This window comes from Solanum stenotomum, chromosome 1 (genome assembly GCF_019186545.1).
Source record: "Solanum stenotomum isolate F172 chromosome 1, ASM1918654v1, whole genome shotgun sequence".
In the NCBI taxonomy this organism is placed as follows: Eukaryota; Viridiplantae; Streptophyta; class Magnoliopsida; order Solanales; family Solanaceae; genus Solanum; species Solanum stenotomum.
Window position 1 is genome coordinate 7,477,464 of NC_064282.1, and position 13,812 is coordinate 7,491,275.

The following is a 13,812-nucleotide window of genomic DNA, read 5'->3' on the forward strand; positions in this document are numbered from 1 at the left end:
TCTTGTTTTCGTCAATGGCCTTTTTAAGATTCGTTGGCTGAAGATGGCCTTTTTAGAAGTTGTTACCATAGAAGCCACTTCTTTCCTGTGATCTCATTACTCTTTTCTTCTTCCTTTTTCTTTGTGGTGGTGGTGGTGGTGGTGTGGGGGGTTGCTGGAATTTTATCACTTTCAAAGCATAAACAGTATCCCAGACATACAGTTTTGCTGAGAATTAGAAGCTTATGCACTTTGGGTCAATGGCCAAATTTTGATGTTTTCACACTAGTGAACAAAATTTCAAAAGACAAGGAAATGCAATAAAAATCCTATATGAATGGGAAAAGTAAATGTAGTTGCCAACAGGTGCTCAAAAAGATGAGAATCTGTACTATTTCTGTCAAAACATCAATCCTCCAAGACTTATCACTGTTGTCAATCCAACCATCAGTAAATGTCTTGTTTTAAAGAGTGACTTCAATCCATATGCTCCATTACAAGTCACATTCTTGCCATGATTTGTGCACTGTGTCTGGTTCTGGTTCCTGTTATCCAACACAGAGAATCTTAAATCAGCAAAAGAACATCCAAGTGTGTAGTCTAAAACCAAACAAGGGCAAAAAATTCTCGGTGATTTCTTCGATTTGTTCAAGTCTTGATGGACACAGTTATCCTATACTTGTGCTGGTGGAATAGTCAGAGTGCGTGCAAAATTGTGCAATTGAGAAGGATTAGAATTGTTTACCTTGAAGAACAAAATGACACAACATAGTCAGTAGAAGAGCAAGTGATGATACTTGTTGGGTCATCAAAGGCAAAGCTATAAGCCACAGGGCATGCTGTCTTGAAAATCCTTGAATAGTTTGTAGGCAAACATGAAACTGGACTACTAAATGTACCCCTGCAGCAATATTCATCGGTGTCAAAGACGTTACATGCACTCCGGCAGGCGATTGTCTTGCCGTCCGACTTGAGAGCTAGCTCAGAAGGGCAATTTGGTCTGAGATCACTGTCACATCCAACAGAACTGCAGTTTCCTTTGCCATTTACAGGTTTTACTACTATAGGCAAGTTGAACCCATCCACAAGGCTAACATCATAAAAATCAGTATCTCCAAGGGTAAATTCGGCAATTGAAGCTGGAGGCTGACCCGGTTCACGACATTTTAAGCCGGTCCCACACCTACCGGTCTGGCACGTGCCGTTGTCATTCTTGTCAAAGTCACACCCGGTTCGACCCCATATACGGCCGCTCCACCCTGCCGGGGCGGTAAAGACGGCAGACTGGCCTTGTTTCAGCTCATAACCATCTCCACTGAAATTGTTCTTGGGTGTAATTCCAGGCCATACTGTCTCTACGCAGTAGTTTATAATGGTAATATTTGTACACTCGGACAATTTTACCCCTGTCACACTAAATTGTGTCAATATCCGGAAAAAAAAAAGATTCAAAAAAAATTACAGTATCAAATATACATAATTCAGGAGAGAAAATAAATACGATATTGAATCCTTCTATCTATGTGGTGAAGGGTTGAGGAGCTCACTTGGTGAGCTACCTCGCTAACTTCTTTCTATCTTATTAGAAAGCGAGCGAAAGAAGGAGAGAGAGAGTATATTGTGTTATACCTAAGGCAATAGCAAACAAGAGAAACCAAACATTGAAAGATGAAGTGAAGTGAGAAGCCATGAATATGCAACACTACTAAGTAGTAGTAATTGTGAAATTGTGAGTTAAAAAGAAGTGAAAGACAAGTGAGTATTTATATATACATATATGTATTTCAAGTTAGAGAAGAATACGTGCAGAAGAGAGTGAACATTAGAGGAATAAGGCTTCCTTTCTTCTTCCTTAAATCAGATGATTCCTTACCTCCGACCATTTTTTCCCACTTATGTGTTCCTTACAATTGTCTCTTGTACTATTTATATGCTTTTATATCCAAGATTATTAATATAAAAAATAATAAAAGTGTGTAAGAATCGTGATGGCTAAATTTTCTTTATTTATACAATGTATTACGAGAGAAGTAAGCTGATACCCATTAAAAATATATAATAAATAAAGCAATAAACAAAAAGGTGAATTTTGCTAAATCTATTTCCATTCATTCAACAAAATAATGTTACAAACAAATTCAACTACTCTGAAATGAATAAGTAGTTTATGATCCTTCGATGTTGATTCGAGTTTAGGGAATAAAGAAAGAAGCGTTTTACTCTTTTAATCCGAACGAAAGCCAGTATGTATGTATCAAGTGATGTCAAATTATTCAGCAATAGATTAGTGCATTGGGCAATCATGACAGCTTATTCTTGTTTACATCTTTCCTCTTCTTTGCATAATTTTTGGAATGAAAATCAAGGAAGAGTGCCAAAAGGGAAGCATTGAAAACTGCATTGAAGCACCATCCATGGATCCCGGAGCAACCCGACCCGGTAAAGTGATAATACAGCATCAAACCCGAAATCAGGAAACTGAAGACGAATTGTACAATCTGACAGTTCGTTACCAATCTCTTCCACCATGGACGAAATCCCAAGGTACACAGGAAGTAATAAGCGTACATTAGCACATGAACAGAAGCATTGGTAACAAGCGCCACCGGAAACAGAGTCTGGGACGAAGAAAGCCACAAATAACACATGACTACCACCACGGCGTGGTGGTACACATGGAGGAACGACAGCCGTCTAGATCTAGACCCACTGAGAATTATGAAAAGGGTGTCTAGAAATTCAACAATCTTGGAGAAATAGAAGATGTAAGCCCAGAAGAATACGGGTCCACGTGGGGGAGTCTGATTAGCCGGGAAGCAAATGACCCAAGTCCAATCATTTTGGGGCATTTGGTGGAAGGCGGAGAGGGAGCATCCGACGGCCATGATTAGTGAGAGAATGAAGAGGAAGAGGTTGTGGACGGCGGAGATGAAGCGGAGGGAGGCGGGGGAGAGTGTGGGGAGAAGAGGGAAATAGTGGAAAGAGAAAGTGAGAGTGAGGTAAGTGAGGACAGTGAGAGCGAGGAAAAGAAGCGAAGAACCGAATGTGGAGGTTTGATTCCATTCGAAATTGGTGATGATTGGATGATTGACGAGCCAGTATTCAACGGCGGAGTAGAGAGTTTCCATTTCTGACTCCGTACGCCGGCGACAATGGAGGTTTATCTTTTATCTGTTTGATAAAAGTGAGATGATAAGAAAGAGATTGGTCAACTCCGAAATTTGACTTGGCATCTATTGAAACACGTCATCCCTTCGGATAGATGCTTTTTATTATTTGGTCACTTTTATAGTACCTAACCTATATTACTTTAAATTGACTAAGGTTCTTTAAAATGTTACTCTCTCCGCTAATTTTTATTATCACAATTTAATTTAATACATTCATTAAGAAAATAATTATTGATATAAATATTTTACCAACCTATCTCATTTAAATGGTGTCTTGAAAAATAAGTATTTAATAGTGAGGTTAAAACATGAAATTCTTTTTATTTTTTTTTTATATGTCAAAAGTGACAAACAAAAATGAAAATTTATTTTAGAAATAAGTAAACTGAGGGAGTAATAAATAAGTAAAAGTGGCAAAATATTATTCACAATATTTTAGACTTTAAGATCAATATTTATTTTCTATCTTATATAAATTTTTTACTTAAATTATGATAAATAAAAGTATTAAAGAAAGAGGTTAATTGGATTGCTATCTCTTTTTATAATACACATTACTCCCTCCGTCCCTATTTAGTTGTCCACTTTAGAAATGACACACATATTAAAACAACAATGATTAGCATAGTGAAGTTACAATTTTGCCCTTATTAATTATGATTCCAAAATAAATTTATTCAAGATAACTAATCAATGTTGGGGAAAGTTTAAATTTTCAAGAAGTTTAAATGAGGGTATAATAGGAAATTTTTTTTTGTCCTTTCTTGATTTGTCAAAATGGACAAGTAAATAGGGACATCTAAAAGAGGAAATATGGACAAGTAAATAGGGACGGAGGGAGTAACTTGTAACATGATAAAACTAGGTACTATGATGATTCGAGCAGAAAATCTATCGAAAATAAATTTTTACCTCCCAAGATATGGGTAAAGTTTATGTACAATTTACACTCCTCATACTTTATTTATGAAATTACACTAGATATGCTATCATTGAATTTAGAATAGTTATACTAAAAAGAGAAGGAAACAGAAGGCTCACATTCATTGGTGGAAAAAAAATGAAGGCTGTGCATTTGAATATTAAACAGAATAATAACAATACATACCAACTTCTTGCCAAAACATGCAAACCAGTTGCAACTTTTATGAAAATAGAAAGCTGCCTGAACATAGAGTTACCAATTCACTCCTGCTGTGGAAATTGTACATGGTTGGAATAGGAAAAGCATAAACAGAAAATGTGAAAATGACCTAAGTTTTTATCCCCTAGATCACTACTCAGGCAAGGTGATCCCTGCTCAACAATAAAAGTAAATCCTCATAGAATGCTAAAAAGAACAGTTAAAAGATAAAGAGTGTAGCCATGAAACTATAAGCATATGAAGATAACAAGATTGATTAGCAATGTACCTACCACCTAGCCACTGCAAACCAAAATATTTAGATCTTTATACTCATTTTACTAAAATCCAGTAAGGAATGAGAAGAAAAACCCAGAAGCAGCTTCCGCAGCGTCCCAAGTAAAATCACCTCCTGATGTAGTGGATCCAATGATCATAATTCAAACCTGCATCTCAGCTTTCTTTACTTGGCAATTGGTGCTTTAGACCAAAACTCCTCATCCAATTGGGTTTGGAAAAATTGAGCAGTATACAGTACTGTTATCAACTACCTAGGCTCAACTTGCTACCTTTTTCCTGACTATTCTTTTTCTTCGAGCCTTAGGAGCTGATGTTTCACCCTCTGTAGTTGAGCCACTCTGACCTTGTTTGATACCCAAAAGCCCGAGCCCGGAAACAATGGAATTCTTGGATATGAACCATTTTGAAGATGACTGCTCAACCCCTCCTTCAGTAGGCCTACTGTATGCCTTCAAGACATCATCTGAATGAGCCAGTGGATCCACCTCCACACCAAGCCAAGCTAATCTTGATGTCTCTCCTACTTGAACATTTAACGCTCTGCATACAATGAAATATTAGAGAACTGGGAAAGATCAAATCAATAAACACCAGTATGATTACTAGATCAATGATATTGCATAATATTTCCCAACCTCCAATCAAAGAAATTGCATATAATTTCACCTAATCCTGGGATACAGGTGGTAAAATTCTTCTATAAAGATAAAAAGTGTTCTTACAGACCCACAAAAAATATGAAAACCTGTGCAGTCATAAAGTACTGAAGCCGAAGAATTCAAAAGATACTATAAACCTGACAGGAGAGCGAGTAATAACAGAAATAGGAAAACATAACAAACTTTTACCGATAGTAGTAAAAGAGGAAAGGAAATTGAAACCGACAAAAAACAAACTAATTTGCCTGAGTAAACTACCGTGCAGCTAAGCATCTACTATGCAGCTAAATACCTCATGGCAGTGCTGAAGACGAGAGCCACCCCAATAACATCAAAGTAGTTAAAAACAGCTCTGTCAAATCCATTCAACAGCTGATAACGCAGGTTTGCATATACACCAAGGAAGGCCCCATATCCGAGTGCATTACTACTCACAGATGGGATAGACACTGATAACCTAGTGAATGGTAAACAGAAGCCATCAGTAATGGACATACCTTACATTTCCCTTACCTGAAAAATTAGATCCAAACAAAAGCCCAACTGTATAAATAAATGGTCAATAAGCCAAAAAATGCTGACCTTCCCTCCTTTTTACTGGCAAGAAGATTTGAAAGAGCCCCCTGCACAGCTCCTGCACTGAGGCCAATCATACACAACTCTGCAGCCTTATAGAAAAAGGAATGAATTCTCTTCTGCAAATCAAATTCTCTTAAAGGGTAACTCTTTTCAAAGATATTGTTCGGCAGCTTCTGTAATGTGTTCTGCAAATCATAGCGGAAAGTATTCCCATAGGATTGACAAGGAGCAAGCGTCCAAAACACAGCAGCATTGCAAGCTGTTGCAGTTAGGACGTTAAGAAGAGCAAGATCCCACTCCTGCTTAATCCTAGATCAAAGTAAAACAGAACACGTGCGTTAAGTCAATCCTCTTATATTGTGGTTTACCAACAATTAACATTTATGAACAGAGTAAGGATGCAAAAAGTGTGGAAGAAAGCCAACCCCACCCCACCCAAAAAAAAAAAAAAGAAAATTAAAAAAGATAATAACGAACATACCTTTCTTTACGATTTTTGACCTCCCACCACACTGAGCAACCAATTGTAAGTGCCTGATCCAGAAGCAGCTTGTTCAAAAAAGCTGGATCTGCAATCTTCCTGTCACAGAGAGAATCCAGAAAAATTAAGGCAACTGGAAATGCCACTTCAATATGCGGTAAAAAACTGAATACTAAAATACATTAGTTAGACAGCAAAACAATTGACAACAAAAATTTGAAAAGCTTAGATGACATAGACTAAGGTGTCAAACTGCCCCATGGATTTACAAAGCTTTCAACTTTGGGGCTGATATAGCCAGAGCAATGTTCATCCTGCAGAGTTTTATATCTTATATGTTCTGCTGGTGTGATTTGATCTTCATGGAAAATCGGCGCTGTCAATTCCCTCAAAGTTTTTGAAGGATACAACAAGACTGCTGCTCCTTCCAGCAGCAGATCAAACCCAAAAACTAAAAGTAAATGATCAATGCTGCAAACTCATCTCATTTCAAAATATAAAACCCATAACATTACCACATTTTGGCCGCAGAAGTATGGAAAAAGAAATTTCCTTTTTCAGCTTTGCATTCTTAGTTGTTATTGCAGTGTAGCTGTTCCAATGAATGTTTGGGCCTAATGAGTAATAAATAATAATTCTTTCATGATCTTGAACAAGCGTGACAAGTCTTGGAAGATGAGTGCCCATAACAAGGCTTTAAATAGGTGAATGATTGACGAGCCAGTAGTCAATGGCAGAGTAGAGAGTTCCCATTTTAGCCGCCGAACACTGGCAACAATGGGGATGATGGAGCAGCTGAGACTGAGGTTACCTTATCTGTTTCGAAAATTGAGATAATAATAACGAGATAATGTTATAGAGGTGAGGGTATAGATGTCTTTTGGTATTATACGGCAACTTGGAAATCCGACTCTTGTTTCTTTTGGGGCAAGGGATGTGAGGCATCTAGCGACACATCATCCCTTCAAACAAATGGTTTCATTTTCCTTTTTCCTTTTTGCCAATTATGGTACCCAAAGAAATTAGAAACAATCGAATTCAACCACCAACCAATTTTTCCAGTCTTCTTTTTCCTTTTCAATTTTTGTTCTATTTATCAACGGTAAAAATATTAATACAAGCTTTCAACTTTGTGGGAAGCTATAGCTGGAGCAACTTTCATTCTGAAGAGTTTTATATTTTATAGGGTTTGGTGGTGTGATTTGAATTCATGGAAAATTGGCACTATCAATATCCTACAAGTTTTTGAAAGATAAAACAAGACTGTTCCTACTTCTGCAGCATATCAAACCCCAAAAACTCAAAAGTGATGATAATGCTGCCAACTCATCTCATTTCAAAATAGCTCCATAATAAAACCAATTATGGCTGCAGAAGTATGGAAGAAGAAATTCCCTTTCCAGCTTTGCGTTCTTAGTTATTATTGCGGTGCAGCTGTTTTGATGGAATGTGTGGGGCTAATGAGTAAAAACCGCTCTGTTTCACTAAAAAAAAAATACTTTCATGATCTTGAACAAGCCTAGGAAGATGAGTGCTCAAAAATGTCTGTGAAGCTAACACAATAATGATTTGAAGTAGTGACTGCAATGCTAAGAAACGTATTTGAAATTGAAGATGCAAGATACTAAAAGAAGATCTTAATTTTTTACTTTATAAGAACAACAGGAAATTAATTTAAACAGACAGAATAACTACCCTGCTCAGCAAATGATATTTCTGACATGCCACTACATACTGTATATCCAGCAGACAGATTTTTGTCCAAAAAATTTTCCCTGTGAGGAGTTTAGAGTACTGTAAGGGTGCTACATTACCTGCCGTTGAACGCCCTGGATAATCCTTGAGGAAGTAACCGAGAAATAAATCTAGCAACGGTAGGCCTAGCATTGTAAGCAAGAAAGTTCACCAATTGAGCAGAACTGACTAATCCCTGGATGAAAAGGCAGAAATTAAAGTCAGACATAGAAATAACCCGACCAAACGAGACAAGTTTGAGACAACTGCATAGCGCAATTTACCATTTCATAGGCTTGCCGAAGTCCAGGTGGTAAATCCAGCATCGTCTTCTGCCACTCATTCAGCACGGCATCAACAAATTTACGATCAAACAACTGGGTAACATGGAAAAATTGTGAGTAACATGACACTGTTTGAACAAATCCATAATTAAGCAGAAGCAATTTTCCACATGCAGAGGCCTCTTACTTCCTGCAGTAGCATTCGTCTCCTAAAGAGCCCACCCTCATCTCCTTCATCACCATCATCGAAATCATCAAAGTAATCGTCATCATCACCATCATCATCACCTCCATCACCACCACCATGATTTAGATTTTTCCCCATATTTCCACCTCCTCCGCCAGTTGAAAGCTGTGATGTGGCGAAATTATAAGCAAATTTGCTTGAAAAAGTGTTTACTAAATAGTCACACAAGCCACAAGGTTAGAATGTAAATATCTTATATAGTAGCAGAAGCACCATTTCACATCATATATGCCGAACTAAAAGGTGCATTCAACTTTTTTTTTCCAACTTTTCCTTCATTGAAAAGGAAAGATACTAAAAACAGAATAAATAGCAACAAGATACCTTTGTAAAGACGCATATGCACATCTCAAATCTCGTAAGCAACTTCAGAACTATGTATTCTCGGACACATATTGTCACTTTAGTGATACCAGACTCAGTTTAACACTTAGCATTTAAGTGTTTGAGGTTTGTCATAGTTGGTCAGACCTTTGTCAGTCGATTGTAAATAGCAACGGGAACGCCTTACTAGTAGAAAAAACCTTCTTCTTGCTCCAACAACAACAACAACAACAACATACCCAGTGAAATCCCACTAGGTGGGGTCTGGGGAGGGTAGAGTGTACGCAGTCCTTGCCACTACCTCGTGGAGGTAGAGAGGCTGTTTCCGAAAGACCCTCAGCTCAAGTACATCAAATCCAAGTAAAAAGAGAGGAAAACAGTATATAAAACATAACATCCAATAAGAAAGATAGTATATAATCAACAAAGGAGACAATAACATCAATAAAATAATGTGAGAAGTGAAACGCAGTAAACAACATAAAGCTATAGGTATCACAGACAAGAACTGCAAGTGCAAGGCTAGGACTACTACAAACGCTAACAACCCATACCCTCGCAAGGAAAGACAACACGCTAACCCTACTAACCTTCAACCTTAATACGCGACCTCCACTCCTTCCTATTTAGAGTCATGTCCTCGGTAATGTGAAGCTGAGCCAAGTCCTGTCTAATCACCTCTCCCCAATACTTCTTAGGCCTACCTCTACCCCTCCGCGTACCCTCTACACCTAGTCCCTCACACCTCCTCACTGGGGCGTCTGCGCACTGTCTCTTCACAGGTCCAAACCATCTCAGTCTCGCTTCCCTCAGCTTGTCCACCACAGAGGCCACTCTCACCTTCTCCCGGATAACCTCATTCCTAATCTTATCGCTCCTAGTGTGCCCACAGATCCATCTAAACATCCTCATCTCCGCAACATGCATTTTTTGAACATGTGAGTTCTTGACTGGCCAACACTCTGCTCCATACAACAAGGCTGGTCTAACTACCACTCTATAGAACTTACCTTTAAGTCTAGGTGAAATTTTCTTATCACACAAGACTCCAGAGGCAAGCCTCTATTTCATCCAAGCAACCCCAATGCGATGTATGACATCATCGTCGATGTCGCCACTTCCTTGGATTACAGACCCAAGATACTTAAAACTTTCTTTCTTAGGAATGATCTGTGTGGCAAGTCTCACTTCCACATCTGCCTCATCCAACGCATCACTGAATTTGCACCCCAAATATTCTGTTTTAGTCCTACTCAACCTGAACCTTTTGGACTCCAGCGTTTGTCTCCACACCTCCAACCTCGCATTAACTCTGTCCCGCGTCTCATCAATCAGTACTATGTCATCCGCAAATAACATACACCATGGGACCTTCTCCTAAATAGACCGCGTCAACTCATCCATCACCAAAGCAAATAGAAAACGGCTAAGGACTGATCCTTGGTGCAACCCCATCTCAACTGGGAAATGTTCCGAGTCACCTCCAACCGTTCTAACCCAAGTCTTGGCTCCACCGTACATGTCCTTTATCGCCCTAATATAAATCATCGGGTCACCTTTAGCCTCCAAGTACCTCCAGAGGACATTCCTTGGTACTTTGTCATAGGCCTTTTCAAGGTCAATAAACACCATATGTAGGTCTCTCTTCCTTTCTCTATATTTTTCTACCAGTCTTCGCATAAGATGAATGGCTTCGGTAGTCGATCGTCCCGGCATGAATCCAAAATGATTCTCAGAAATGGACACCCCTCTTGTCATCCTCATCTCCACCACTCTCTCCCAAATCTTCATAGTATGGCTTAGCAATTTGATACCCCTGTAGTTGTTACAGTTCTGGATATCACCCTTGTTTTTATACAACGGAACCATTGTACTCCACCTCCATTCATCAGGCATCTTTGTTGTCTTAAAAATAACATTAAACAGCCCAGTTAACAACTCTATACCCGCTTTGTCCGTGCTCTTCCAAAAATCCACCGGAATCTCATCAGGTCCGGTCGCTCTTCCCCTGCTCATCCTACTAATAGCACGTATAACCTCCTCGATCCTAAAACACCTACAGTACCCAAAGTCCCGAAGTCTTTCAGAGTGCGCCAAATCACCCAACACAATGTCTCCGCCCCCTTTTTCATTTAAAAGTTTGTGAAAGTATCTTCACCATCTTTGCTTGATGGAGGTCTCATCCACCAATACTTTGCCTTTCTCATCCTTGATACACTTCACTTGGTCCAAGTCGCGAGCCTTCCTCTCTCTTGCTTTTGCGAGCCTATACAATTTCTTATCCCNTGAATCCAAACTGATTCTCAGAAATGGACACCCCTTTTGTCATCCTCATCTCCACCACTCTCTCCCAAATCTTCATAGTATGGCTTAGCAATTTGATACCCCTGTAGTTGTTACAGTTCTGGATATCACCCTTGTTTTTATACAACGGAACCATTGTACTCCACCTCCATTCATCAGGCATCTTTGTTGTCTTAAAAATAACATTAAACAGCCCAGTTAACAACTCTATACCTGCTTTGTCCGTGCTCTTCCAAAAATCCACCGGAATCTCATCAGGTCCGGTTGCTCTTCCCCTGCTCATCCTACTAATAGCACGTATAACCTCCTCGATCCTAAAACACCTACAGTACCCAAAGTCCCGAAGTCTTTCAGAGTGCGCCAAATCACCCAACACAATGTCTCCGCCCCCTTTTTCATTTAAAAGTTTGTGAAAGTATCTTCACCATCTTTGCTTGATGGAGGTCTCATCCACCAATACTTTGCCTTCCTCATCCTTGATACACTTCACTTGGTCCAAGTCGCGAGCCTTCCTCTCTCTTGCTTTTGCGAGCCTATACAATTTCTTATCCCCACCTTTGTCCCCCAGCTCGACATACAAGCGTTCGAAAGCCGCCGTCTTAGCCTTCGTAACTGCTAACTTAGCTTCTGTCTTTGTCGTCTTATAAACTTACTTAAGCGTCCGCTTCTCTTCCTCGTCTACGCACTCCACCAACTTTGTGTATGCAGCCTTCTTTGCTTCCACTTTGCCTTGGACTTCCCCATTCCACCACCAATCTCCTTTATGGCCTCCAAATTTACCCCTTGATACCCCTAACACCTTTGAAGCAACTTCCCTAATCTAACTAACTGCTTTATTCCACCATGCCTGGCCCTTTATCTTACCTTAAGAAGAAAGAGGAGGTATGAAGCGTGGGACAGAATGCTCCATTGAGTACAGAGAGGGTTTGCTACAGTGATTCGGGCGGTTGGTGGCCCCTTCGAGAGTTGCGGGTCCTTGCCGCTGCATAAGTGTTAGCTCACACTCAAAACTCCTCCGACACGAGTCCTAGTCATTGCGCTGCGGTCCGTTTCCCGGCTTCACTTGCGCGATTTGCACTTCTGATTGGTTCCAGCCATCCCCAACCTTAATGAATGGACTATGAAGGGGTCAGTCAAGCGGTTCGGGTTTTCGGTCGGTTCCCGTTCGCCTTCCCCCCCCTCATAGTCCATTAGTGGGTAGGGTGGTCAACTTAGAGGGCGCCCGCCTCCTCTTCAGACGTGTCCTCGACAACCTGGCGGTTCTTCGGTCTCCGCTTTTAGGGGCGGGAGTGCTTGGTCGCTGGGGGTTCCTTTTCCTCAACCAATAGTTCTTTCAGTTAAAACGCCGTGCGACTCGGAGGGCATAAGACTTCTTAGTCAAGCCAAAAAGATTGCTCCTACCAAGAATAAAGAAAATGACAAATGAGGAGCCTGAGACCAGGCAGGCAATTCCTAAAACTCTATACCAATCAATCAACTAAGCCTCATAACCAAGCTAGTTGAGGAATCTGAAAAACTCTGGAACTTCCTAAATTTCAAATACTTGTACATTTTTAGATTAACTTCTACTTCAAAAGAACCTCACTGCCTCTTAACTGTAAGTCTTATTTCTTAGAAAGAGCCTTCTCAACTATCATTAGCAATCAGCAAGAACTATGATCAAATATTTGAGTATTAGCATAAATACACCACAAGGAGATAATTCTGAGACTGTTCCATTCAATTACCTAGGAAGCTATTGAAGAAAGCGCTTCAAGTTTTCCAGAGTAAAGGAAAACAAGAACTAACCTCGGGAGTAGAGCTGGTCTGCTGCTTCGATGACATATCAAGCTTCCCTTTTTCCAAAGTAACCGAACCAAGCGCACCATATTTTCCCCCCTTCATCACCGGCGCAAACATGACCGTAGAAGACGACGAAGACGCCGGATGATCAAGCGCAGGTGACCCTTGAAAGCAACGCTCCAAACCAGAAACTGGGTCTCCATCGACCGCCGGCGACGCTGTAGCCTTGATTTTACAAACTTTATAGACTCTAATTGGGCGACAGAGCAAAGGGGGAAACAAGGGTTTTGAGTAAGGAATGATTTGGGTATTGATAGGCTTGATTTGTGCTGTTTGGAATACTGGTAGAGACATTCTTGATTTTTCTTTTTTTGGGGCGTTTTGGATAGAAAGAATGAAACTTTATGGATAGATTTTCATGGGGGGTAATGGAGGAATGGAAAGTGGGAGTAGATGTTGCAGAAGTTGAAGAAGAAAGAAGGAAAGGTTGAGAGAGGAGTTGAGGTTTAGAAGAAGATGAAGGAGAAATAGGTAAAGACAAACCCAATCCAGAGCTGCCACTTGCTTTTTCCTCTAAACCCACTAACTCAAAAATGCTCTACTAAATCACTTGTTAATAACTACTCCCATCTCTCAAAATTGATGTGGCAAGGCTTATTTTCAATTTGTTTGCCTTATTTTTAGTCCGTTTTTAAATTATTGATGTGTGACATTATGTAATAATGTAATTTATTTAAATATTATATTTATTAAGATAACGTAGTGTAATACAATACATTATGAAATAATACGTAACAACCATCCAAACACGGTCTAATGAAATATATCCAATAAAAGTATTTCTAG

At 39.7% G+C, this 13,812-nt stretch overlaps 3 protein-coding genes across 3 annotated transcripts; all 3 read right to left on the bottom strand.

Annotated features, from left to right (window-relative positions):
• Positions 1–232: 232 nt before the first annotated feature.
• Positions 233–1,744, bottom strand: LOC125873813 (pathogenesis-related thaumatin-like protein 3.5). Its single transcript, XM_049554663.1, has 3 exons — positions 1,609–1,744; positions 725–1,385; positions 233–524 (listed from the first exon to the last, which is right to left on the bottom strand). The coding sequence occupies exons 1-3, from the start codon at positions 1,667–1,669 to the stop codon at positions 380–382; spliced, it is 867 nt and encodes a 288-aa protein (XP_049410620.1). The 5' UTR covers positions 1,670–1,744; the 3' UTR covers positions 233–379.
• Positions 1,745–2,017: 273 nt separating this feature from the next.
• Positions 2,018–3,234, bottom strand: LOC125873818 (elongation of fatty acids protein 3-like). The gene has a single exon (XM_049554668.1). It carries the CDS (start codon positions 3,105–3,107, stop codon positions 2,280–2,282), a length of 828 nt encoding a protein of 275 aa, XP_049410625.1. The 5' UTR covers positions 3,108–3,234; the 3' UTR covers positions 2,018–2,279.
• Positions 3,235–4,320: 1,086 nt separating this feature from the next.
• Positions 4,321–13,550, bottom strand: LOC125873748 (protein RETICULATA-RELATED 1, chloroplastic-like). The gene is made up of 8 exons (XM_049554613.1): positions 12,973–13,550; positions 8,497–8,661; positions 8,310–8,402; positions 8,106–8,221; positions 6,292–6,390; positions 5,814–6,119; positions 5,524–5,688; positions 4,321–5,112 (listed from the first exon to the last, which is right to left on the bottom strand). The coding sequence occupies exons 1-8, from the start codon at positions 13,318–13,320 to the stop codon at positions 4,830–4,832; spliced, it is 1,575 nt and encodes a 524-aa protein (XP_049410570.1). The 5' UTR covers positions 13,321–13,550; the 3' UTR covers positions 4,321–4,829.
• Positions 13,551–13,812: the final 262 nt, after the last annotated feature.